We start from the raw sequence: 27,551 nt of genomic DNA on the forward strand, positions 1-27,551 counted from the left end.
GTGAAAGTCACCCAGTAAAATCCTATTTGAGTAAAAGTCTAAAAGTATTTGGTTTAAAATATACTTACAGTGAGGGAAAAAAGTACTTGATCCCCTGCTGATTTTGTACGTTTGCCCACTGACAAAGAAATAATCAGTCTATAATTTTTATGGTAGGTTTATTTGAACAGTGAGAGACAGAATAACAACAAAGAAATCCAGAAAAACGCATGTCAAAAATGTTATAAATTGATTTGCATTTTAATGAGGGAAATAAGCATTTGACCCCCTCTCAATCAGAAAGATTTCTGGCTCCCAGGTGTCTTTTATACAGGTAACGAACTGAGATTAGGAGCACACTCAAGTGCTCCTAATCTCAGTTCGTTACCTGTATAAAAGACACCTGTCCACAGAAGCAATCAATCAATCAGATTCCAAACTCTCCACCATGGCCAAGACCAAAGAGCTCTCCAAGGATGTCAGGGACAAGATTGTAGACCTACACAAGGCTGGAATGGGTTACAAGACCATCGCCAAGCAGCTTGGTGAGAAGGTGACAACAGTTGGTGCGATTATTCGCAAATGGAAGAAACACAAAAGAACTGTCAATCTCCCTCGGCCTGGGGCTCCATGCAAGATCTCACCTCGTGGAGTTGCAATGATCATGAGAACGGTGAGGAATCAGCCCAGAACTACACGGGAGGATCTTGTCAATGATCTCAAGGCAGGTGGGACCATAGTCACCAAGAAACCAATTGGTAACACACTACGCCGTGAAGGACTGAAATCCTGCAGCGCCCGCAAGGTCCCCCTGCTCAAAAAAGCACATATACAGGCCCGTCTGAAGTTTGCCAATGAACATCTGAATGATTCAGAGGAGAACTGGGTGAAAGTGTTGTGGTCAGATGAGACCAAAATCGAGCTCTTTGGCATCAACTCAACACGCCATGTTTGGAGGAGGAGGAATGCTGCCTATGACCCCAAGAATACCATCCCCACCGTCAAACATGGAGGTGGAAACATTATGCTTTGGGGGTGTTTTTCTGCTAAGGGGACAGGACAACTTCACCGCATCAAAGGGACGATGGACGGGGCCATGTACCGTCAAATCTTGGGTGAGAACCTCCTTCCCTCAGCCAGGGCATTGAAAATGGGTCGTGGATGGGTATTCCAGCATGACAATGACCCAAAACACACGGCCAAGGCAACAAAGGAGAGGCTCAAGAAGAAGCACATTAAGGTCCTGGAGTGGCCTAGCCAGTCTCCAGACCTTAATCCCATAGAAAATCTGTGGACGGAGCTGAAGGTTCGAGTTGCCAAACGTCAGCCTCGAACCCTTTATGACTTGGAGAAGATCAATAATAATAATATAATATGCCATTTAGCAGACGCTTTTATCCAAAGCGACTTACAGTCCTGCGTGCATACATTTTTTTGTGTATGGGTGGTCCGGGGATCGAACCCACTACCTTGGCGTTACAAGCGCCGTGCTCTACCAGCTGAGCTACAGAGGACCACATGCAGATCTGCAAAGAGGAGTGGAACAAAATCCCTCCTGAGATGTGTGCAGACCTGGTGGCCAACTACAAGAAACGTCTGACCTCTGTGATTGCCAACAAGGGTTTTGCCACCAAGTACTAAGTCATGTTTTGCAGAGGGGTCAAATACTTATTTCCCTCATTAAAATGCAAATCAATTTGTAATATTTTTGACATGCGTTTTTCTGGATTTTTTGTTGTTGTTATTCTGTCTCTCACTGTTCAAATAAACCTACCATTAGAATTATAGACTGATCATGTCTTTGTCAGTGGGCAAACGTACCAAATCAGCAGGGGATCAAATACTTTTTTCCCTCACCAAAAGTATCAAAAGTAAAAGTATAAATCATTTCAAATTCCTTATATTAAGCAAACCAGATGGCACCATTTTCTTGTTTTTTAAATTTACATCTAGCCAGGGGCATGCTCCAACCCTCAGACATAATTACAAACGAAGCATGTGTATAGTGAGCCTGCCAGATCAGAGGCAGTAGGGATCACCAGGGATGTTCTCTTGATAAGTGTGTGAATTAAATCATTTTCCTGTCCTGCTAAGCATTCAAAATGTAACAAGTACTTTTGGGTGTCAGGGAAAATGTATGGAGTAAAAATTTGATAATTTTCTTTAGGAATGTAGTGAAGTAAATGTATAAAGTTGTCAAAAATATAAATAGTAAAGTAGAGTACAGATACCCCAAAAAAACGACTTAAGTAGTGCTTTCAAGTATTTTTACTTATTAAGTACTTTACATCACTGCCAGGCCGAAAGATGCACAGGAAAATATTAAATTACTGAACTGTTATGTATAAGGGAAAGACAAAGACAGTTGCCCTGGTGGCTCAACACTACAGGGACATGTTGGTCACAATCAAAATAGTTCTAGAACACGTTAAGAGGTGATAAATCTGTTAAAGGGTGGTTATGAGTCAGCCTATAAACAACATGTTTCACTACATTCTCGGAGTGACCATCCACTGATGGCTGGAGGTCAGTGTCCTCAGGTCAATCTTTGGCAGCGGCAGCCATGATGTCAGCCTTGCATGTCAGAAACATTGGGTCATTCGAGCCCTGAATGCTGATTGGCTGAAAGCCATGGTACACTACATGGCCAAAAGTATGTGGACACCTGCTTGTCGCACTTCTCATTCCAAAATCATGGCCATTAATATGGAGTTGGTCCCCCCTTTGCTGCTATAACAGCCTCCACTCTTCTGGGAAGGCTTTCCACTAGATGTTGGAACATTGCTGCGAGGACTTGATTCCATTCAGCCTCAAGAGCATTAGTGAGGTCGGGCACTGATGTTGGGCGATTAGGCCTGGCTCGCAGTCAGCGTTCCCATTCATCCCAAAGGTGTTTGATTGGGTTGAGGTCAGGGCTCTGTGCAAGCCAGTCAAGTTCTTCCACACCGATCTCGACAAACCATTTCTGTATAGACCTCGCTTTGTACACAAGGGCATTGTCATGCTGAAACAAGAAAGGGCCTTCCCCTAACTGTTGCCACAAAGTTGGAAGCACAGAATCGTCTAGAATGTCATTGTATGCTGTAGCGTTAAGATTTCCCTTCACTGGAACTAAGGGGCCTAGCCCGAACCATGAAAAACAACCCCAGACCATTATTCCTCCTCCACCAAACTTTACATTTGGCACTATGCATTCGGGCAGGAAGCGTTCTCCTGGCATCTGTCAAATCCAGATTTGTCCGTCGGACTAACAGATGGTGAAGCGTGATTCACCACTCCAGCCGGAGCTTGGCACTGCGCATGGTGATCTTAGGCTTGTGTGCGGCTGCTCAGCCATGGAAACCCATTTCATGAAGCTCCTGACGTTGCTTCCAGAGGCAGTTTGGAACTCGGTAGTGAGTGTTGTAACCGAAGACAGACGATTTTTATGCGCTTCAGCACACGGCGGTGCCATTCTGTGAGCTTGTGTGGCCTACCACTTCGCGGCTGAGCAGTTGTTGCACCTAGACGTTTCCACTTCACAATAATAGCACTTACAGTTGAATGGGGCAGCTTTAGCAGGGCACAAATTTGACAAACTGACTTGTTGGACAGGTGGCATCCTATGACAGTGCCATGTTGAAAGTCACTGAGCTCATCAGTACAGACCATTCTACTGCCAATGTTTGTCTATGGAGATTGCATGGCTGTATGCTCGATTTTATACACCGGTCAGCAACAGGTGTGGCTGAAATAGCCAAATCCTCTAATTTTAAGGCCGTGTAGTGTATATCAGACCGCATACAACGGGTATGACGAAACATTTATTTTTACTGTTCTAATTACGTTGGTAACCAGTTTGTAATAGCAATAAATCACCTCAGAGGTTTGTGGAATATGGCCAATATACCACGGCTAAGGGCTGTATCCAGGCACTGCATGTTGCATCGTACGTAAGAACAGCCCTTAGCCGTGGTATATTGGCCATATAACCCATAGAGATCCTATTAAATTAAGTATTCACATACCTAATTCTATGTGCCAACCTGCTGTTATCGATGCAATGTGAGGTGGGGGATGGGGCTGGAGTTGCAGGTGCATTTTGGGGTTGGACAGTGTTTGGGGGCTGAGCAGGGGATGGTGTGGGTTGAGGTTTAAATAAAATATCTAAATAATGTAAAATAATCCTGAAATTATATCAAATTGAATAAACTGTGATTAAACCCAAACTACACTTAACAAAAAAAAAATCCTGTCTGTCATGAAGCCCTTTTGTGGAGAAAAACTAATTGGCTGTGCCACAGCCAGTCATGTGAAATCTATAGATTAGAGCCTAATTTATTTATTTCAATTGACTGATTTCCTTACATGAACTGTAACTCAGTAAAATCTTAGAAATTGTTGCATTTTGCGTTTACATTTTTGTTCAGTATAATATTGTATTAGTGCCTTTTAGAGGTAAGATACTTTGCCTTTTAGTGGCAAAAAAGAAAAACTATAAAAAGTTGGTAAACCGTCATTTGCAAAAGGAAAAACAGTGGTGATATTACCTGAGGTACTTCATAGGTGTATTAAAAATGATTTAAACATGCAATGAGTGCTCCAAAACAGAAATGCTATTAAACAACTTTATATTATTGTCTCATGATATATAATACACTCACATAAATAACTCTTTAATAAAATCCAATGATTAATCAGAATGATTGAAGTTACCTTTCACTGGCCGTTTGAAGAAGCGAAACATTTTCCGCATCAGTGTCATTTCCATGACCTGCCTTCTTTATCGGACAAACACATATGCCTCCCTATCAAGCCCATGAAATGGACCAGAACAGTTCAGGCCAGGGTGTACTCGGCTGGATTGAAAAACTTTCAAAACATTGCAACGTTACACAATCTGAACACATCCCTGCTCTGAGTCTGGTGGCTCATAAAAAGTAAATGGACACAGCACCATCTAGAGGTTCATTCTGCAGTAATGTCATTCAATCCTTCCTCACTTAAAACGACATCCATCCCTGAACATTATCGACTATATACAGTGCATTCGGAAAGTATTCAGACCCCTTGACTTTTTCCACATTTTGTTACGTTACAGCCTTATTCTAAAATGGATTAAATAGTTTTCTTCCCTCATCAATCTACACAGAATACCCCATAATGACAAAGTAAAAACGTTTTTTTGGATTATTATTAACTGAAATATCACATTTACATAAGTATTCAGACCCTTTACTCAGCCTCAAGTCTTTTTGGGTATGACGCTACAAGCTTGGCACACCTGTATTTGGGGAGTTTCTCCCATTCTTTTCTCCAGATCCAAGGACATTCAGAGACTTGTCCCGAAGCCACTCCTGCGTTGTCTTGGCTGTGTGCTTAGGGTCATTGTCCTGTTGGAAGGTGAACCTTCGCGCCGGTATGAGGTCCTGAGTGCTCTGGAGTAGGTTTTCATCAAGGATCTCTGTACTTTGCTCCGTTCATCTTTCCCTTGATCCTGACTAGTCTCCCAGTCCCTGCCGCTGAAAAACATCCCCATAGCATGCTGCTGCCACCACCACACTTCACCGTAGGGATGGTGCCAGGTTTCCTCCAGACATGATGATTGGCATTCAGGCCAAATAGTTAAATCTTGGTTTCAACAGACCAGAGAATCTTGTTTCTCATGGTCTGATAGTCCTTCAGGTGCCTTTTGGCAAACTCCAAGCGGGCTGTTATATGCCTTTTACTGAGAAGTGGCTTCCGTCTGGCCACTCTACCATATGGCCTGATTGGTGGGAGTGCTGCAGAGATGGTTGTCCTTCTGGAAGGTTCTCCCATCTCCACAGAGGAACTCTGGATTTTTGTCAGAGTGACCATCAGGTTCTTGGTCACCTCCCTGACCAAGGTCCTCCTCCCGATTGCTCAGTTTGGCTGGGCGGCCAGCTCTAGGAAGAGTCTTGGTGGTTCCAAACTTCTTCCATTGAAGAATGATGGAGGCCACTGTGTTCTTGGGAACCTTCAATGCTGGTTCCCTTCCCCATATCTGTGCCTCGACACAATGCTGTCTCAGAGCTCTACAGACAATTCCTTCGACCTCATGGCTTGGTTTTTGCTCTGACATGCACTGTCAACTGTGGGACCTTATATAGACAGGTATGTGCCTTTCCAAATTATGTCCAATCAATTGAATTTAACACAGGTGGACTCCAATCAAGTTGTAGAAACGTTTCAAGGATGATCAAGGGAAACAGGATGCACCTGAGCTAAATTTCGAGTGTCATAACAAAGGGTCTGAATACTTGTTTAAATAAGGTTTGATATTTTTAATAAATGTGCTAAAAACCTGTTTTCACTTTGTCCTTATGGGGTATTGTGTGGAGATTGATGACAATTTTTTTTGTTTTTTAATCAATTTTAGAAGGCTGTAAGATAATATAATTTTGAAAAAGTCAAGGGGTCTGAATACTTTCCGAATGCACTGTAGATTCTGTAGAGCCATCTAAATGCAAATAGGCGGAGTGTCTTGAGTGATCACAGGTAATTGCATATGCTTTAATATAGCGACAAGCTTTCGGACACATCTCAATGCCTGTACCTACCCAGAAAACAGCTATTACATCACGGATTATCCTCTGTATTATCCTGTCACTCAAAACACGTAATCATCACACATGAACATAAACAAGATCACCAGTCTAAACAAAATTAACTATGGACTGATTCAGTCATGCATCGATCCATTAAACAACCATCTTTAGTTATGGACAAGTGCCTTGAATCACAAATACAGCAATCAGAAAAGACAACACAATGTCAAATTAAAATGCTATCCTTTAATAACAGATCATAAAGAAAGAAAGCAGGTTATAGGTCAAATTACGAAAATGGTTCCTTCTCTTTGGTGCCCTCTGAGGGTTCAAAGATCACAGTAATGTCATTAAAGTCTAACACACATTGACGTTGTTTGTGTGTTAGGGTAGATTAATACAGGTGTGTGTGTCACCTGTGTGAGACAGGTCTGTGAGGATCAAGTAGAATTCTTGTAGAAGGACAGCATGTCATCCAGGCTCTGGGAGGGGGGCTGGATCTGAGGCTGAGGGGGGCACTGGGGACGAGTTTGGGGCTGCGGGGGATACTGTGGGGTGTATTGAGGTGGGTAGTGAGGTGGGGCTGCATACTGGAGGTGAGGTGGAGTGGGATACTGGGGATGAAAGGGTGGAGGTGAAAATTGGGGCTGAAATGGGGAATCAAACTGAGGGTGTGTTTGTGGGGGTGGAGGTGGTGTGTATTGGGGTTGGGGCTGTTGAGAGGTGGGGTACTGAGGTGGGGGTTGAGGGGGGCACTGAGGGGCTGGAGGTGCAGGTGTATTTTGGGGTTGGACAGTGTTTTGGGGCTGAGCAGGGGATGGTGTGGGTTGAGGTTGTGAGGGTACAGGGGTACTTCGCTGGGGTATAGGAGTACTTCTGGGCTGAGGCTGGGACATAGGAGTACTTTTGGGCTTGGCCTGGGGCGGCTCCTTGCGCCCTCCACCCTGCCCCTCTGACCACTTGAAGGCCATTTTGGGTTTGTCCTGCTCCCGTTTGGCCTCTTTCCCATAGCCCTGTCTTTTATTATTGCTGAAGTACGCAGAGGGAGGGGCGAATTCAGACTCCCTCTCATCCCGCCGCCGACTCGTCCACTCGCCAAAAAAGTCCACTAGGAAAGGAACGTGTTGTCATATTGGAAAGAGAAGACAGTTAGTTAATGACTTAACCCCTCCCCCAGGCAGCATACCACTCTTCAGTGTCCCACTGGAGGAAATACCCAGAGATGACAGGCCTTGGTTACACCTAGATCTCTCTTGTTCGACTTTGTTGTGTTATACGTGTTGAGCTAGTGTGGTGGCAGTGATTCATCAATGATCACCATTAATTATAAAAAGACCCATGCCAATTGTGTCAGCCCCAAACAAAGAGTAGCGTTTACCTTTGCCCTTGTCCCACTCTCTGACGTGGGGTACTCCTGGCTTGGTGTCCCTCCTCTCCTGGATCTCCACCTCCACCTTCTTCACTGCAGGGGCCTCTTCAGGGGCTCCATCTGAAGGGGGCAGGGGCCCAATCAGGTCCTCCTCCTCTTCTGAGAGAAGTTATACAACCGACAACACTTACAACAGCATTCACTACAGCCCAAAGAATAAAGAGCACTATAGTCATAGCCATTAAATCTAGAGTGATCAGTTGTCATTGTCCCGGATGCTGTATTGTTGTGGGAGTTTCCTCTAACCTTGATTGTGTTCAGCTCCCTGGTTGTCCTCAGTTCCATCCAGCTTGGCCTTCTTCATCTTCCTCTGCCTCACCTTGGCCAGCCGAGCGTCCAGCAGAGTCTTCCTCTTCTCCTTCAGCTGCTCCCTCTTACTGCGCTGGTCTGTTGTCTATGAGAAAGAGAAGGAGAGAGAAAGAAAGAAACCTCAATAAATGAACATCGACAATCTGCTTCAAACTCAAGTCATTTAAATGTACTGATAAGTAATATAAGAAGGTCCTAATCTCAGGGGAGGCTGAGAGCAACTCACCTGGTCTCTGAGCATGTCCAGAGTCTCTCTCTGTTTCCTGCGCTGCTCCTGGTCCTGAGAGAATGCAAAGTAGCCCACACCCAGCTCACGGGCCTCTGACGTGGACAGACGGAGAGATAACGGGGAGGAAAAGTAGCAGAGTGAGAGATGGAGGAGGAAGAGGACGGAGATCAGTGAGAGTTGGGAAGAGCACAAGTCAATCCATAATCCACAGAGAACACACCTCTACGGGTTTGCTGTAGAATGTACAGTAAATAGAGTTTGATTTGATGAGTTCACTAGCGTATCTCTGTAACAAGTGTCTTGCTAACCTTGCTCCCTGATGTTCTCATAGTGGATTGGTCCCACAGGTCTGTTCATGGCCTCCTCCTCCTCCCTCTCCCACTCCTGCCTTTGCAGCTCTCTACGCATGTCCTCTGACAGCAGGTCCTTCTCAGCCGGGTCACGTCTGTGTACATAAAAGCAAGCAAGCACACACAAAGGGGGGTGGGGGGGGCACTGTTGGTACTAACATATTCTACTAAAAACAAGCATACATTCATTTTAAGGTTTGATCAGAGTAAAATATACCTTTTTCCCTGAAAATCTTGGTCCATTTTCTTGAACCCTGGTAGGTCTTTCTTCATGCATCTCCGAGATCGTCCCAAAGCATCTACATAGTCCTCCCTAAGTAGAAATCAGTAAACGGCTACTTCAATTCCTAACCCTTGAACACCCAATGGCATCTACAGTCCAATACTGCACTTCTGCTATAGATGAGACATACAGTAGTTTGGGGCTTCCTGTGCTGTAGAGACATTACCATTCCTCGCCTGGGTTCTCAGGGGGTGGGATGGGGGAAGAGCTCTCTCTATCCTCTCTCTCACTCTCTCGTTGGGCATGATTCTCTCTCTTCTTGTCAATAATCTTCTGGGTGAAATCCACCAGGAAAAGTCCCTCTGTCTCCTCATCTGACACATTGGAAAAGAGGATAGTAATTCCCATGTGAGAAATACAAAAGGTATTTGCAGGGCCTTCATGTCAACTTTACATACAGATATGACAGCATTTCTTGTACAATATACCGAATGACATAACACTATACCAGGAAAGTCTCCTTTGGTCATCTGCTCATACAGTTTAGCCTTCTCCTCTAGCTTGCGCCTGCGGGCAAAGAGAGACATGGAAGACAAACAGCAATGATATACTTTTGCTATACTACACAGAAGACCTAATAGAAGGCAGTGATGGTGCAGTAAATATGTTGTCAGTGTGTAGTACATCACTACTTTGTACTCACTTTGCATTGTCAAGGTTGTTCTCTTCCTCTGCCACCAGTTCCACATCTTTCTGTGACCGCTCTAAAACACCCTCATTCTGTTTGCTCCATACATTAGGTTTCTACACAGGGAAAAGAACACAATGGATGTTATATGGATGGTCCTATGTAGCTCAATTGGTAGAGCATGGCGCTTGTAACGCCAGGGTAGTGGGTTCGATCGCCGGGACCACCCATACGTAAACATTTATGCACACTAAGTCACTTTGGATAAAAGCGTCTGCTAAATGGCATATTATATTATGGAGACAAAGTTAGGATATCCTGGTCAAAATGTGTGGTATCCTGTTCATTACATGTCTCTGTCCTGTACAATGTTTAATACATACCTTGATTTTGGGGGCTTTGGCACTAGTTCCAGCATCTTGCACCAATTTTTCATGTTTGAATTGCTCTTGTTTCCTGTAGAGTTCAGCTTTGAGATCAACCAGCTGCAGAGGAGAGTAAAGTATTCTCCATTGAAATTTGTAACATAGCGTTGTGGTCGCCATTTTAGTGGTTAAACTGATAGCAACTAACGTTACCCCCATTTGAATACCCATGAACCTCGACAACAATAGAAAATGTTTTTATTTTATTTTTACATTTACTTTGGCTATAACATGGTTAGTTTGCCTACTAACTAATTTGTCAGCAGAAAGTAGCCTAGCTTGCTACGTTAGTGTACTGACTAGGCTAACTAGCTACCGTTAGCTAACTAGCTAGCTATGGTTCACACACTGCTGACAAGCAAAATTAGAGACCATTTGACAATATTAATTATTCTAAACAACTCACAGATGAAGCAGTTACGGCATATTGCTTTTTCCTTTTATCCATGGTCGATATATTAGCTCACAATCAGCTAGCTAATGAAATGCAAACAATCGACAACTTCGAAGCAGGCATGTTGTTTGGGTCACGTGATAATTTCGGGGGGATGTAGCTAGCTAAGTAGACTCAAGACTTCCACCTATTGGTGCAGACAAAGCAACCTAGCATATATATATTTTTGTATTATTACTTTTATAGATGCTTTCAAGGTTTGCCTAATTTGTTTTGGGTTAATCACATAATGGATTTAGGCTCTTGAATATGCAGTTGATTATGTAATAGAGCACATGTATATCAGACTGCAAGTATAGACAGAGTTAGTTCATTTACTAATGTGATCTTGTAACCAAAAATAGACTATTGCTATGCTTATAATGATGCACAACGTTCGGCCCCTTATAGCTGACAAAGAATGGAATGTTGAGATAATGTGTTCTTGGTATATTTCTGTACACAGGACAGTGAATATGTCTATTGCAGACTCAGGTAATACAGCATGATTCTGTTGATGGACCAGCAAACAGTTGCTCAGGTATGGGTAAACATTCTAAAAGGGTCAAAAGCCCACATGACAGTGTGGTGTCATCATAATGGTATGATTAAAGGTGATAATCAACAAGGACATTTATGTTGCAACTGTGCTATTCATGTTATTTTATCTATTCGAACATATGAACAATCCATCTCTACCTAGATCCATCAACTATGACTGTATTTGCTTTAATGTCCAAACATGCAAGCAATATGTGTTTGGATTCCAAATGTCTCAGAGGGAAAGAGCCGAATGGGTATATCAGGTGAAAAGAGACCACAGTCCAACCATATCAATGTCCAAGGTATATCTGGTGAGTATAACAATTCGTTTTCAATAAATAAGATATCAGAAGAGATTATATTTGGGTTTTGGAATCTCAATTAATTTATAGACATGAGTTAATGTATGTCACATTGTGCATATGAATGCTTTGGGTAAAAGCATCACAGTACACAGTGCTTTAAAAATGTTCTTACTTTGTGTTTGGTGAGTTCTCTCTGCGAAGCTCAAACAGCCATCTATCATGTGACTGAAGAGAAACACAGGTCTCATAATTCTGCTGCTGTGTACTCTAGCTCTGTGGGCCAAGTTAGTCAGCGCAGGCTCCAGCTTCCTCAGCCCCTCCCAGAAACCACAGGTAAGACAGGTAATATGTAGCAGACGTGTGTTTGTGTGTAAGGTTTGTGAGTTTTGTGCAAAATGTGTGTGTGTGCATGCGACACTGTCGCAGTCTGGCTCTGCAGGGTAAAGGGAAACCACCTCGAGTTGGTCTGCGAGACATTGAGAGCTTTGCGAGCTGTTTGAGGGTCCTCTTCTCCAGGAGGACAAACACATTACCGTGAGTAATCTCTGCACCAAGAACCAAATCACGCATGAAGTCTGACACAAGAGACTATATGGTGAGTGGCCCAATTCTAAATTGGCCATTAGATCCTACGCCTATGTTTTGAGGGAGCGTGCAATTGGCATGTGCTCTTCATGGATAAATCCCGGTTTCAACTGTACCAGGCAAATGGCAGACAGTGTGTATGGCGTCATGTGGGCGAGCGGTTTGCTGATGTCAACGTTGTCAACAGAGTGCCCCATGGTGGCGGTGGGGTTATGGTATGGGCAGGCATAAGCTACGGACAACGAACACAATTGCATTTTATCGATGGCAATTTTAATGCCGAGATACCGTGATGAGTTCCTGAGGCCCATTGTCATGCCATTCATCCACCGCCATCACATCATGTTTCAGCATGATAATGCCTGTCCCCATGTCGCAAGGATCTATACACAATTCCTGGAAGCTGAAAATGTCCCAGTTCTTCCATGGCCTACATACTCACCAGACATGTCACCCATTGAGCATGTTTGGGATGCTCTGGATCGACACGTACGACAGCGTGTTTCAGTTCCCGCCAATTTCCAGCAACTTCGAACAGCCATTGAAGAGTGGGACAACATTCCACAGGCCACAATCAACAGCCTGATCAACTGTATGCGAAGGAGATGTGTCACGCTGCATGAGGCAAATGGTGGTCACACCAGATACTGACTGTTTTTTATTTATTATTACAGTAGTTACATAGCAAGAATAAAGTAATTTCATGTACATTACATCTAGATAGATAGTACTTATACATTATACATCGTGTTTTTAGTCATAACTACAGTGAGGGAAAAAATTATTTGATCCCCTGCTGATTTTGTACGTTTGCCCACTGACAAAGAAATGATCAGTCTATAATTTTAATGGTAGATTTATTTGAACAGTGAGAGACAGAATAACAACAAAAAAATCCAGAAAAACGCATGTCAAAAATGTTAAGGGGACAGGACAACTTCACCGCATCAAAGGGACGATGGAAGGGGCCATGTACCGTCACATCTTGGGTGAGAACCTCCTTCCCTCAGCCAGGGCATTGAAAATGGGTCGTGGATGGGTATTCCAGCATGACAATGACCCAAAACACACGGCCAAGGCAACAAAGGAGTGGCTCAAGAAGAAGCACATTAAGGTCCTGGAGTGGCCTAGCCAGTCTCCAGACCTTAATCCCATAGAAAATCTGTGGAGGGAGCTGAAGGTTCAAGTTGCCAAACGTCAGCCTCGAAACCTTAATGACTTGGAGAAGATCTGCAAAGAGGAGTGGGACAAAATCCCTCCTGAGATGTGTGCAAACCTGGTGACCAACTACAAGAAACGTCTGACCTCTGTGATTGCCAACAAGGGTTTTGCCACCAAGTACTAAGTCATGTTTTGCAGAGGGGTCAAATACTTATGTCCCTCATTAAAATGCAAATCAATTTATAACATTTTTGACATGCGTTTTTCTGGATTTTTTGTTGTTGTTATTCTGTCTCTCACTGTTCAAATAAACCTAACATTAAAATTATAGACTGATCATTTCTTTGTCAGTGGGCAAACGTACAAAATCAGCAGGGGATCAAATACTTTTTTCGCTCACTGTATGCATCTGTTGGTCACAGATACCTTATAAAAAGGTAGAGGTGTGGATCAGAAAACCAGTCAGTATCTGGTGTGAGCACCATTTGCCTCATGCAGCGCGACACATAGAGTTGATCAGGCTGTTGATTGTGGCCTGTGAAATGTTGTCCCACTCCTCTTCAATGGCTGTGCAAAGTTGCTGGATATTTGCGGAAACAGGAACACGCTGTAGTACATGTCGATGCAGAGCATCCCAAACATGCTCAATGGGTGACATGTCTGGTGAGTATGCAGGCCAACTGGAACTGGGAAATGTTAAGCTTTCAGGAATTGTGTACAGATCCTTGCGACATCGGGCTGTGCATTATCATGCTGAAACATGAGGTGATGACGGCAGATGAATGGCACGACAATGGGCCTCAGGATCTCATCACGGTATCTCTGTGCATTCAAATTGCCATCGATAAAATGCAATTGTGTTAATTGTCCGTAGCTTATGCCTGCCCATGCTGTAACCCCACCGCCACCATAGGACCCTCTGTGGACAACGTTGACATCAGCAAACCTGATGTGGATGTCCTGGGCTGGAGTGGTTACACGTGGTCTGCGTTTGTGAGGCCAGTTGGACGTACTGCCAAATTCTCTAAAACGACATTTCAGTCGGCATGGCAATTGCACACTCCCTCAAAACTTGAAACATCTGTGGCATTGTGTTGTGTGACAAAACTGCACATTTTAGTGGCATTTTATTGTCCCCAGCACAAGGTGCATCTGTGTAATGATCAAGCTGTTTAATCAGCTTCTTGATATGCCACACCTGTCAGGTGGATGGATTATCTTGGCAAAGGAGAAATGCTCACTAACAGGGATGTAAACAAATTTGTGCACAACATTTTAGAGAAATAAGCTTTTTGTGCATATGGAAAATGTACAGTATGGGATTATTTTTCAGTTCATGAAACATGGGATCAACAATTTACATGTTGCGTTTATATTTTTGTTCAGTGTAATAAAGGACTAAAGAATTAAGTCTGCTTCGTATTAGATTTTGCCATGGAAAAAATATTGCGATACTGGTATCATCACAGCTCTAATAAAGGGGATACCTAGTCAGTTCCACAACTGAAGGCATTCAACCGAAATATGTCTTCCGCATTTAACCCAACCCCTCTGAATCAGAGAACAGTTGTTGGGGGTTAACTGCCTTGCTCAAGGGCAGAATGGCAGATTTTTCTACCTTGCCGGCTCAAGGACTTGAACCAGCAACCTTTCAGTTACTGGCCCATTGCGCTTAACAGCTAGGCTACCTGTCGCCCTAATAAACACTAAGCTACATTATACATTTTGTAAAAACTATTTTACATGATGATGTGCAGTGGGGGAAATATGTACAGTTGAAGTCGGAAGTTTACATACATTTACATTTTAGTCATTTAGCAGACGCTCTTATCCAGAGCGACTTACAGTTAGTAAGCCCCCCTTGGGAAACGAACCCACTACAGGCTACATACACCGTAGCCAAATACATTTAAACTCAGTTTTTCACAATTCCTGACATTTAATCATAGTAAAAATTCCCTGTCTTAGGTCAGTTAGGATCACCACTTTATTTTAAGAATGTGAAATGTCAGAATAATAGTAGAGAGAATGATTTATTTCAGCTTTTATTTCTTTCATCACATTCCCAGTGGGTCAGAAGTTTACATACCAAATACTAATTGAGTGTAGCATTGCCTTAAATTGTTTAACTTGGGTCAAACGTTTCGGGTAGCCTTCCACAAGCTTCCCACAATAAGTTGGGTGAATTTTGGCCCATTCCTCCTGACAGAGCTGGTGTAACTGAGTCAGGTTTGTAGGCCTCCTTGCTCACGCACGCTTTTTCAGTTCTGCCCACACATTTTCTATAGGATTGAGGTCAAGGCTTTGTGATGGCCACTCCAATACCTTGACTTTGTTGTCCTTAAGCCATTTTGCCACAACTTTGTTAGTATGCTTGGGGTCACTGTCCATTTGGAAGACCCATTAGCGACCAAGCTTTAACTTCCTGACTGATGTCTTGAGATGTTGCTTCAATATATCCACATAATTTTCCATCCTCATGACGGCATCTATTTTGTGAAGTGCACCAGTCCCTCCTGCAGCAAAGCAGCCCCACAGCATGATGCTGCCACCCCCGTGCTTCACGGTTGGGATGGTGTTCTTCGGCTTGCAAGCGGTCCCCTTTTTCCTCCAAACATAACGATGGTCATTATGGCCAAACAGTTCTATTTGTGTTTCATCAGACCAGAGGACATTTCTCCAAAAAGTACGATATTTTTCCCCATGTGCAGTTGCAAACCGTAGTCTGGCTTTTTTATGGCGGTTTTGGAGCAGTGGCTTCTTCCTTGCTGAGCGGCCTTTCAGGTTATGTCAATATAGGACTTGTTTTACTGTGGATATAGATACTTTTGTACCTGTTTTCTCCAGCATCTTCACAAGGTCCTTTGCTGTTGTTCTGGGATTGATTTGCACTTTTCGCACCAAAGTACGTTTATCTCTAGGAGACAGAACGCGTCTCCTTCCTGAGTGGTATGACGGCTGCGTGGTCCCATGGTGTTTATACTTGCGTACTATTGTTTGTACAGATGAACGTGGTACCTTCAGGCGTTTGGAAATTGCTCCCAAGGATGAACCAGACTTGTGGAGGTCAACAATTTTTTTCTTGGCCGATTTCTTTTGATTTTCCCATGATGTCAAGCAAAGAGGCACTGAGTTTGAAGGTAGGCCTTGAAATACATCCACAGGTACACCTCCAATTGACTCAAATGATGTCAATTAGCCTATCAGAAGCTTCTAAATCCATGACATCATTTTCTGGAATTTTCCAAGCTGTTTAAAGGCACAGTCAACTTATTGTATGTAAACTTCTGACCCACTGGAATTGTGATTCAGTGAATTATAAGTGAAATAATATGTCTGTAAACAATTGTTGGAAAAATTACTTGTGTCATGCACAAAGTAGATGTCCTAACCGACTTGCCAAAACTATAGTTTGTTAACAAGACATTTGTGGAGTGGTTGAAAAACAAGTTTTAATGACTCCAACCTAAGTGTATGTAAACTTCTGACTTCAACTGTATATGAAAAAGAGTCAGGTGCATATGAGGATGTGCAGAGAGTGCAAAACCCTTTATTACACTGAACAAAAATATAAACGCAACATGTAAAGTGTTGATCCCATATTTCATGAGCTGAAATAAAAGATCCCATACTGTACATTTTCCATACGCACAAAAAGCTTAAATCTCTAAAGTTTTGTTCTAGGCTGATCGTGCAGGGTGCATAGTCCATGGAAGTGTGTGTGTGTGTGTGTGTGTGTGTGTGTGCCTGTCTGGGCAGGAAGTAGGGTGCGTCTGTCTCCAGTAGGATGCGGTCGAGGGGGATCTTGCGGATGGCGTCGCAAGCCTCATGGGCCCTGGGGTAGGTGATGAGGACCGTGAAACCCACACGCATATTGGGAAACTCCTTCCGGAAGTGCTTGATCACTGGGTAACTGTTGGTGAAACAGTGATTTTGTAGTCCCGGGGCACACACTTCTTCATGATCACCAGCATGTCGTCATCTGTGTCCCTGCAGTGGATCACCAGAGGTTTGTTCATGGCCACGGCCACTTTCAGCTGACGCTGAAACACCTACACGGGGGCGCCAAACACACAACACCATCAATACCTCAACCAAGCAGCAGCTTCTCAAATACTTGAATGGGTCAGTTGAATGAGAGAGGGGAAATTAAGGCCTGACCCTGACCGTACCTCTTTCTTTCTGCCTAGATGTGTTGATGGAGTTCTTGTGGGTGTAGTCCAGGCCGATCTCTTCCGAAGGCTATGCTTTAGGGTGTCGCATGGCCATTAGAATGCTGCGCTCATGGACCTCCAAGTACTCCTTGGCGAAGTGGGGGTGGCACCCGAACGCCCCCCAGACCAGCTCCTCCACCAGCAGCCCCTCCCACAGCGCCTCCCGCACAATGATCTGAGGGTTGCAGAAGTCCTGAAACTCCGGCGGGAAGCTGCTCTGGTGCAGGCTGCGGAAGCGGGCAAAGGTCCTCCGGAAGCCCAGCTTGCCCCACAGCATGTCCAGGTGGCAGTGGGTGTCCACGAAGCCAAGTTGGCTCGCCCTCCGCTGCGAGGGGTCGCATCCCCAGATAGGCTCCGCCCCCACTGACATTCTCCTAGTTGTAGCGCAGTTGTCATAGCAACCGGAAGTGGAGGAGGAGGGAAAGGGCAAGGAGGGGCCGCCGTTAGAGTACCTGCGGGGGGTCTGGTCAGGGGCGGTAGGGGCTGGAGAACAGGGGGCGGACTTTGGGGGCGGCAGGCGAGGCGTTACTAAGGGAAGCAAAGGGGTCCAGGGAGGAGAAAACACTGCTGGGTGTCCCGGAGGGAGGTGGCTGTGCACTGATTGGCTTACTCATTACATTACTCGCATAAAAATGTTGGATGGAAACCTGGCTACTAGCCTCGTTTCCAACTTTCGGAAACCTGGCTACTACCCTAATTTCCAACTTTCCATCCACAGTTTTTATGCAAGTAAAGTCATACCATATATATATATATATATGGTATGACTTTACTTGCATAACAACTGTGGCTGGAAAGTTAAACGAGGGTAGTAGCCAGGTTTCCGAAAGTTGGAAACGAGGGTAGTAGCCAGGTTTCCATCCAACCTTGTATATATTACAGCTGTGATAGAAACAGGAAGTTTCGGTACAATTTTATAAAGGTGGACAGATCATCATGGTGTGATCTGTATGTGTCAAAATTAATTATGTGCTTAATGGCGGTAGAAATGCCAAGCGCAGATTTGATATAATCACCATCATGTCGAAGTAGCCTGAACTTGGAGTCATGTGATAATATAGGGTGTTCAACCATAAAATTATTAATTAATTCAAGGTTTATACAAATATGTCCATTCAATAGAACATTCTGTCAGTAGTCCAAACCACATGTCTCTACCATATATGGTTCAAAAGTTACCGACGATGTAATATTTAGCATGTTTAGAGTGAATGGAATGTCATCACAGGCATGATCAAAAAGTGCTAACTGCTCAAAATAACTCTGTGGCGCTGCTCTGCGGCAGAACGGTGTTCACTTCGAAAGTCAACTGACAAACTAACTAGTGGCTGCAGGTTTGTGAGTGAAAACATCGGCTTTTTCTAAATGACATCTGCTGAATACAAAACTAAGTAGGGACTAAATATATATTTATTTACAAAGCTAGCATACCATTTCAATATCCACCCTCGGGGAAGGCAATCTGTTCCTGTTTTCATTGTGTATTTCTGAGTCTTTCCCTTTAAAATGCCATAGAAACGGCTCCTCTCAATGTAGATTGATCGCAGTTATAGGCAATGAAAGCCAAGGATCTGGATGTGAAAATGAAGGGATCAAGTTGATTTTGATTGGTCCAACCAGCGGAAACACCTCCAAATGGTACCACCTCACAACACCAAATATGGAAGAAATACAACCAAGACCGGTGCAGTCTAAACTAGCAACGGTCACAGCAAATGAATGTTCTTATTTAATCAACACTGCCAAGTACAAGTATATTAAGGTTATAATATTGTAGAGAACAACCTAATGATTAATTACATGTCATTTATAACGACATTTAGACATACATTTCGTGGTACCCTCTTGAATTGCCCCGTTTTTCTCTACATTATACAGCAGTGAGTGAACGCCCTAGATAATATGGTGTATGGTCCTCCCACAACGACTCGGGAAAATGCAGTTTATTAGGTTACAGATGAAATAAATTATGAACGTCACAGGGTGGTGAAATTGCACGGTGATGAGCTTAATGCTGCTTTCCAATAAATATCTAGGGTCTTATTCTGGTAACATGATGATCGATGCTTGACTGCCGTTTGACAAATTGGATGGAAACCTAGCTAGTGAGGATGTATATAATTAAATTATCTCATAACGGTTATGATAGATGGAAATAAATCCTGAACAAATGGTACTTGGAAGTTTACAATCTTGGCAACATGTATAATGACTAGTTTCAGAATAGGATTTCTGGGGAAACACAATAAACCCCTACAATAACAGAATCTACTCTGAAGTCCTTTAATATTATTCATAATTTTCATTTATTTTATTTTTAGTAATTTAGCAGACGCTCTTATCCAGAGCGACTTACAGGAGCAATTAGGGTTAAGCGCCTTGCTCAAGGGCACACCGACAGATTTTTCACCTAGTTGGCTCGTGGATTAGAACCAGCGACCTTTCAGTTATTGGCACAACGCTCTTAACCACTAAGCTACATGCCGCCCATTTACAAAGACTGATTCATTCACACACCAGAGAGCATAAATAAGTAATGATATAAAACAAATAATAAAATACTGACAGAAAAAATATGTATGAATACAGTAGCAAGAATCCATGAAAGATAAGAGTGTTTCATCAAACTTCAAACATTGAAAATAGCAACAGATTCTCCTCCTTCAGACTCTTGGTAATCCCAGTAAGGTCTTGTAGGCTCCAAAGCTGTGTCCATGACCTAAAGCAGAGGCATTACATCATCATCAGTCACCTGGCTGGCTGCTAGTCAACATCATCTCCAGAGAGACAATCCATTCTATCATAACTCACAGGCATGTTGTTACTCTAAAATATAGGCATGGCTTTGGGACTCTCAGTCTGAAACCCTTTTATGGAGACACCAATATGCACTACTTCACAACACATTGTACTGATTATCAAATCCCTTGCAAAGTAGGCAAGTCAGAGAAGACAGTAGTTCTATCCAAACTGTATGTTAGCTGATATTTAAATGTATATTCTGGCCTCTGACATTGCTCGTTCTGATATTTCTTAATTTCTTTCTTTACATTTTTTTGATTATGTGTGTATTGTTTTGTATTGCAAGGTATTACTGCACTGTTGGAACTAGAAACAAGCATTTTGCTGCACCTGTGTACATCTGCAAATCTGTGTACACAACCAATAAACTTTTGATTTGGTATAGGCAGTAATACTGTATTCCCTGTAGTGTTAAACCATGGCATCTGTGAGAATTAATTTACTAACCTACATGAGTCAGATACATTTAGACAAGGGATCTAAGAAGAGCTAAAGCAGAGGGAGGGAGGGAGGGGGTTACAACCAAACCCTGCAGGAGAAGAAGGGATGGGGATTAGAGAGCCTGAAGCAGAGTGAGGGATGGTGTCAACTCTGTAGAGCAGAGGGAGGGATGGTGTCAACTCTGTAGAGCAGAGGGAGGCATGGTGATAACTCTGTAGAGCAGAGGGAGGGATGGTGTTAACTCTGTAGAGCAGAGGGAGGGATGGTGTCAACTCTGTAGAGCAGAGGGAGGCATGGTGATAACTCTGTAGAGCAGAGGGAGGGATGGGTGTCAACTCTGTAGAGCAGAGGGAGGGATGGGTGTCAACTCTGTAGAGCAGAGGGAGGGATGGTGATAACTCTGTAGAGCAGAGGGAGGGATGGTGATAACTCTGTAGAGCAGAGGGAGGCATGGTGATAACTCTGTAGAGCAGAGGGAGGCATGGTGATAACTCTGTAGAGCAGAGGGAGGCATGGTGATAACTCTGTAGAGCAGAGGGAGGGATGGTGTCAACTCTGTAGAGCAGAGGGAGGCATGGTGATAACTCTGTAGAGCAGAGGGAGGGATGGTGTCAACTCTGTAGAGCAGAGGGAGGGATGGTGTCAACTCTGTAGAGCAGAGGGAGGGATGGTGTCAACTCTGTAGAGCAGAGGGAGGGATGGGTGTCAACTCTGTAGAGCAGAGGGAGGGATGGGTGTCAACTCTGTATAGCAGAGGGAGGGATGGGTGTCAACTCTGAATCAGACGGCGGGATGGGTGACAACTCTGTGGAGCAGAGGGAGGGATGGGTGTCAACTCTGTGGAGCAGGGGGAGGGATGGAGTTAACAGGGTTTGTCTCTGCAGATCCTGGTGGCAGCTTTATAAATATAACAGAGATTAAAGTGTAAAGGTTGAGAAGGCCAGGGACCTGAAATGAAAGAGACTTAAGGAGGGATCTCATTCCCCTCTCTCTCTCACATGTGTATGTGAATGGTACACAGTCCTGTGTGATATAGGTTATGTAAATGTATGTAACCAGGGAGACATAAGAGGGGAGAAGACCCATGGGGCGGCGCACAATTGGCCAAGTGTCGTCCAGGGTAGGGGAGGGAATGGCTGGCAGGGATGTAGCTCAGTTGGTAGAGCATGGCGTTTGCAATGCCAGGGTTGTGGGTTCGATTCCCACGGCGGGGGCAGTATGAAAAAAAAAAAAAAAACTACAAAAATTAATGTATGCACTCACTAACTGTAAGTCGCTCTGGATAAGAGCGTCTGCTAAATGACTAAAATGTAAATGTAAGACAAATGCCTGTTTATAAGACGCTCACATTTAGGGGCCGCCTTCTCGATGGGCCAGTAGCGGAAACCCCTCCTGGCACGGTCGTTGTACTCGTTCCTGTACTGGAGCTGGTTTTGGAGAGAGTTGTTACCCCCCAGAGTACTATGGGACATGCCTAGAGGCAAACAAAACAGCATGACATGAGCAAATTTGTCTGAGCTCAGTTAGATCATAGTTTTGATCAAGTCATTATTTCTGTCTAACATATCATTAAAATCAATAGGAACCCTGAAGAGGATATACCTTGTGCCTTAGAAGTGTTAGGATCATTAGGAGAAGCCTCAGACATTTCTTGAGTCAGGGGAGGAAAAAGGTGGCCGTGCAAACCAGCCGGACCCATCCCATACACTTGAGGATCTAGGAACATGGGCAGGGACAAACAATATTCTTAATGCAAAATATTATCTTTATGTTTTTGGGGAACTCACCCCAGCACAGTAGACCCTTATTTCAACCTACCAAGCTACCAACACATTGGACCATAATACCCAGCCTAGCAAGAAGACCTACTGTAAGAAATCCCAGTCACCAACTGACTACATACAGTGGGGGAAAAAAGTATTTAGTCAGCCACCAATTGTGCAAGTTTCCCACTTAAAAAGATGAGAGAGGCCTGTAATTTTCATCATAGGTACACGTCAACTATGACAAAAAAAATCCAGAAAATCACATTGTAGGATTTTTTATGAATTTATTTGCAAATTATGGTGGAAAATAAGTATTTGGTCAATAACAAAAGTTTCTCAATACTTTGTTATATACCCTTTGTTGGCAATGACACAGGTCAAACGTTTTCTGTAAGTCTTCACAAGGTTTTCACACACTGTTGCTGGTATTTTGGCCCATTCCTCCATGCAGATCTCCTCTAGAGCAGTGATGTTTTGGGGCTGTCACTGGGCAACACAGACTTTCAACTCCCTCCAAAGATTTTCTATGGGGTTGAGATCTGGAGACTGGCTAGGCCACTCCAGGACCTTGAAATGCTTCTTACGAAGCCACTCCTTCGTTGCCCAGGCGGTGTGTTTGGGATCATTGTCATGCTGAAAGACCCAGCCACGTTTAATCTTTAATGCCCTTGCTGATGGAAGGAGGTTTTCACTCAAAATCTCACGATACATGGCCCCATTCATTCTTTCCTTTACACGGATCAGTCGTCCTGGTCCCTTTGCAGAAAAAACAGCCCCAAAGCATGATGTTTCCACCCCCATGCTTCACAGTAGGTATGGTGTTCTTTGGATGCAACTCAGCATTCTTTGTCCTCCAAAGACGACGAGTTGAGTTTTTACCAAAAAGTTATATTTTGGTTTCATCTGACCATATGACATTCTCCCAATCCTCTTCTGGATCATCCAAATGCACTCTAGCAGACTTCAGACGGGACTGGACATGTACTGGCTTAAGCAGGGGGACACGTCTGGCACTGCAGGATTTGAGTCCCTGGCGGCGTAGTGTGTTACTGATGGTAGGCTTTGTTACTTTGGTCCCAGCTCTCTGCAGGTCATTCACTAGGTCCCCCTGTGTGGTTCTGGGATTTTTGCTCACCGTTCTTGTGATCATTTTGACCCCACGGGGTGAGATCTTGCGTGGAGCCCCAGATCGAGGGAGATTATCAGTGGTCTTGTATGTCTTCCATTTCCTAATAATTGCTCCCACAGTTGATTTCTTCAAACCAAGCTGCTTACCTATTGCAGATTCAGTCTTCCCAGTCTGGTGCAGGTCTACAATTTTGTTTCTGGTGTCCTTTGACAGCTCTTTGGTCTTGGCCATAGTGGAGTTTGGAGTGTGACTGTTTGAGGTTGTGGACAGGTGTCTTTTATACTGATAACAAGTTCAAACAGGTGCCATTAATACAGGTAACGAGTGGAGGACAGAGGAGCCTCTTAAAGAAGAAGTTACAGGCCTGTGAGAGCCAGAAATCTTGCTTGTTTGTAGGTGACCAAATACTTATTTTCCACCATAATTTGCAAATAAATTCATTAAAAATCCTACAATGTGATTTTCTGGATTTAATTTCTCAATTTGTCTGTCATAGTTGACGTGTACCTATGATGAAAATTACAGGCCTCTCTCATCTTTTTAAGTGGGAGAACTTGCACAATTGGTGGCTGCCTAAATACTTTTTTTCCCCACTGTACACCAACCTACAAGCTGAAGAAGAGATCAATACAGCAAGCAGATCAACAGCTGTCAGCTCAGAGACAGTCAGTACACGGTGAGTTTGAAAAGAGCCACTGCCACGTTCCTAGTCAGAGGGCTTTGAGGGCAAGACCAAAGAAGTTGAACTTTACAGAAGTATTCACAAAACCTGTTCTCTGGACTCTCGGGTTATGTCATCCAACTGCAATGTAGGAGAAAGGCCAAAAATAATCACAGTCAGTCATTAGAGACAATTTAATTAAATTACCTCTTCAAGATCCCATCTATTACTTTTTTGGAGACTGGACAATGGCTCCAGTTCTTGTGTGTGAATAGAGGAGTATGCTAGTGTAATTAAAATCTAATTCAATATGGACTGTGTGTGTTAATGAGGAACATTATCAGGAGTGGAGGAATAGTAGACTTGGACTTCAATCAATTCCATCAGCATTACTTAACTTAATAGAAGAAATACATTATTTTATTGAATGTTCTTTCGCATTTCCATTATGTCTGATGATTGGTTGCATGATCAGTTATGAGAAAACCTTATCATATGTTTAATGAGTTAGCTCATGCTCAGGCGTAGTGTTACAGTACCTTTTTCTGTCACCATGGCAGCTGGCATTGAGACCAGATACGTGGGTGCCTGAGTGGATATAGCCCAAATGTGATTTACAAATCATTCTAAGTGCCTATAGAAAGTATACACCCCCCTTGAATTTGTCTAAACAAAGTGGGATTAAAATGGATTTAATAGTCATTTTGTTTGTCAACGATCTCCACCAAATACTCTAATGTCAAAGTGGAAGAAAAATTCTAACATTTGTAAAAAATATATTAAAAATAAAACACTAATATACCTTGATTAGATAAGTATTCACCCCCTGAGTCAACATATGTTAGAAACACCTTTGGCAGAGATTACAAATGTTAGTCTTCTTGGGTAAGTCTCTTAAGAGCTTTGCACACCTGTATTGTGAAATATTTGCCCATTATTCTTTTCAAAATTCTTCAAGCTCTGTCAAGGTGTTGGGGATCATGGCTAGACAGCAATTTTCAAGTCTTGCCATAGATTTTCAAGCAGATTTATTTCAAAACTGTAACATGGCCACTCAGGAACATTTACTGTCTTGGTCGATTTGGCTTTGTGTTGTAGGTTATTGTCCTGCTGAAAGGTGAATTCCTCTCCCAGTGTCTGGTGTAAAGCAGACGGAAGCAGGTTTTCCTCTAGGATTTTGCCTGTGCTTAGCTCCATCCCATTTATTTTCCTCCTGGAAAAACTCCCCAGTCTTTGCCGATGCCAAGCATACCAATACCATGATGCAGCCACCACCATGCTTGAAAATAAGGAGACGGTTACTCAGTGATGTGTTGTGTTGGATTTGCCCCAAACATAAGGCTTTACATTTAGGCCAAAAAGTGGACTCATTTGCCGTGTTTTTTTGCAGTATTACTTTAGTGCCTTGTTGCATACATATGCATGTTTTGTATTCTTCTTTTCACTCTGTCATTTAGGTCATTATTGTGGAGTCACTACAATGTTGTTGATCCATCCTCAGTTTTCTCCCATGAAAGCCATTGAACTCTGTAGCTGTTTTATAATCACCAATGGTCTCATGGTGACATCCCTAAGCAGTTTCCTTCCTGCAGCTCAGTTCAGAAGGACGACTGCATCTTTGATGTATCTGGGTGGTTTAATACATCATCCACAGCATAATTATTAACTTCACCATGCTTAAAGATATATCTACCAATCACTGCCCTTCTTTATGAGGCTCTTGAAAAGCTCCCTGATCTTTGTAGTTGAATCTGTGCTTGAAATTCAATACTTGACTGAGGGACCTTACAGATGTTGTACGTATGGGGGACAGAGGAAGAGGTAGTGCATATGTCAACCCCTATTATTCCACGCACATTGAGTCCATATAACTTATTATGAGATTCGTTAAGCCAAATGTTACTTCTGAACTAATTTAGGCTTACCTAAACAAAGGGGGTGAATACTTATGAAAGGACTATATTAAGTTATTAACTTTTTATTAATTAGTACAAATTTGTAACATTTTCTTTTCAATTTGACATTATGGAGTATTTCGTGTAGATCAATGACCAGAAATGACAATCAAATCTATTTCAATCCCACTTTGTAACGCAACAACATTTGAAAAAATGTCAAAGGTGTAGCTACATGATAGTTTTACTCAATTATTCATGTAGGGCCAGGGGATTTTCCTGACCACAAGACCTTACCAGTAAAAACTCCTGGCCCTATGCATAAATAGTGATACTGCTTTGAGCACATCAATTAGGCTACATATAAAGTACTGGTAACGTCCATACCGCAGTCTTCATTTTGGTCCAGTGGTCTGTGTGGACGTGTGGAAACACCACAGGGTGACTCTGGGGCCAAAACGTCATGCTGTTGAAGTCAACCAGAACTGCATCAGTGTGTTAACAGTCTAATCTTTACTATTGGGATAAATGCACATGACTGAAAGCTGGCAGGAAACCGTTCATCTTCTATTCTATATCTGATTGATGTCTTTGGCAGAGGAACATGTCATCTCCAAATGTCTGCCAGAGCTTCAAAAAGAGGGAAATCAAGATAAGAGGCAGATAAACATCCACCACAAAGGTAGCAGTCAATCTGTATCTGTGATGCTGTGTGTGTCGTTGTGTTCACGCGTTCAAAAAATATGGTGGCATAAAATATCTCCAAATTTTCACCCATAATAGAAAATAGCTTGCATGCATACACATTACAGCCTACTGCATACTATTTTGGTATGCGAATCAGTATTCAAACATTACCCATATAGCCTTGCCTAACCTATGAAACTAAATAATCTAGCTGTGTCTAATCTGCATATAACCCTGTGGTAGATCAATTTATCCACACTTGGTACATGTACTGTATGTCAGGCAGAGGAGCTGTGCAATAGGGATAAGAGTGAAATGGTTCCATAGTGAAGGAAAGAAGAAAGATGATTGGACTCACTGCTGTTGTCTGAAGGGACTGGGGTCCCAGGTTTTCTTCCTCTTCTCGCCGGCCTGCATGTTTCTGCAACAACTACAAAGACAGGGGCAGATTGTGTTTCTTCGTAGCCTAGCAACAGGTCACCAACAATCTCCCTCCTCTGGCATGACGGGTGCTGGGGGAAATAATGTCAGCCACTGACATGTAGCACACATCCATATCTTCAGAGGTGAAGTTGTGGAGAATGCACACACACACCTATTGACACTATAGAATAGTACAGTACCTTAACAGAACCAATGCAACATTGGTAGTCTCACGAAGATAACCATTGACACAATAATACATGTTTGTATTTGTCAGGAGGTTTTTTCCAGTACACCTAAAAGGAATGTATCAGGTCTGTGTGTCA

At 43.2% G+C, this 27,551-nt stretch overlaps 2 protein-coding genes across 3 annotated transcripts; both read right to left on the bottom strand.

Annotated features, from left to right (window-relative positions):
- Positions 1-6,753: 6,753 nt before the first annotated feature.
- Positions 6,754-10,732, bottom strand: LOC121577603 (coiled-coil domain-containing protein 174). 2 transcript variants are annotated; one of them, XM_041891337.2, is made up of 11 exons: positions 10,587-10,732; positions 10,139-10,240; positions 9,771-9,871; positions 9,576-9,634; positions 9,294-9,441; positions 9,062-9,157; positions 8,803-8,939; positions 8,492-8,586; positions 8,203-8,350; positions 7,906-8,016; positions 6,754-7,635 (listed from the first exon to the last, which is right to left on the bottom strand). In XM_041891337.2, exons 1-11 carry the CDS (start codon positions 10,626-10,628, stop codon positions 6,968-6,970), a joined length of 1,707 nt encoding a protein of 568 aa, XP_041747271.2. In that variant the 5' UTR covers positions 10,629-10,732; the 3' UTR covers positions 6,754-6,967. The 2 variants fall into 2 exon arrangements, with proteins under 2 accessions (XP_041747271.2, XP_041747270.2); XM_041891336.2 differs by having other exon boundaries at positions 7,906-8,055.
- A 6,090-nt stretch (positions 10,733-16,822) lies between these two features.
- Positions 16,823-18,571, bottom strand: LOC121578774 (putative deoxyribonuclease TATDN2; the record flags this gene model as incomplete). Its single annotated transcript, XM_041893157.2, is given in 4 exon segments — positions 16,823-17,139; positions 17,142-17,259; positions 17,375-18,026; positions 18,567-18,571. Coding segments are annotated over 4 exon segments (1,092 nt in total), but the record flags the coding sequence as incomplete, so codon positions are not given.
- Positions 18,572-27,551: the final 8,980 nt, after the last annotated feature.

Source organism: Coregonus clupeaformis, chromosome 12 (assembly GCF_020615455.1).
Source record: "Coregonus clupeaformis isolate EN_2021a chromosome 12, ASM2061545v1, whole genome shotgun sequence".
NCBI classification, from domain to species: Eukaryota; Metazoa; Chordata; class Actinopteri; order Salmoniformes; family Salmonidae; genus Coregonus; species Coregonus clupeaformis.

Coding starts and splice junctions, on each gene's coding strand:
- LOC121577603 (XM_041891336.2), bottom strand. CDS start 10,628: ATGGATAAAAGGAAAAAGCAATATGCCGTAACTGCTTCATCT. Junction 8,351..8,491: donor TGGACATGCTCAGAGACCAG/GTGAGTTGCTCT, acceptor TCTTTCTCATAG/ACAACAGACCAGCGCAGTAA. Junction 7,636..7,905: donor AGAGTGGGACAAGGGCAAAG/GTAAACGCTACT, acceptor TTCCTTTCCTAG/TGGACTTTTTTGGCGAGTGG.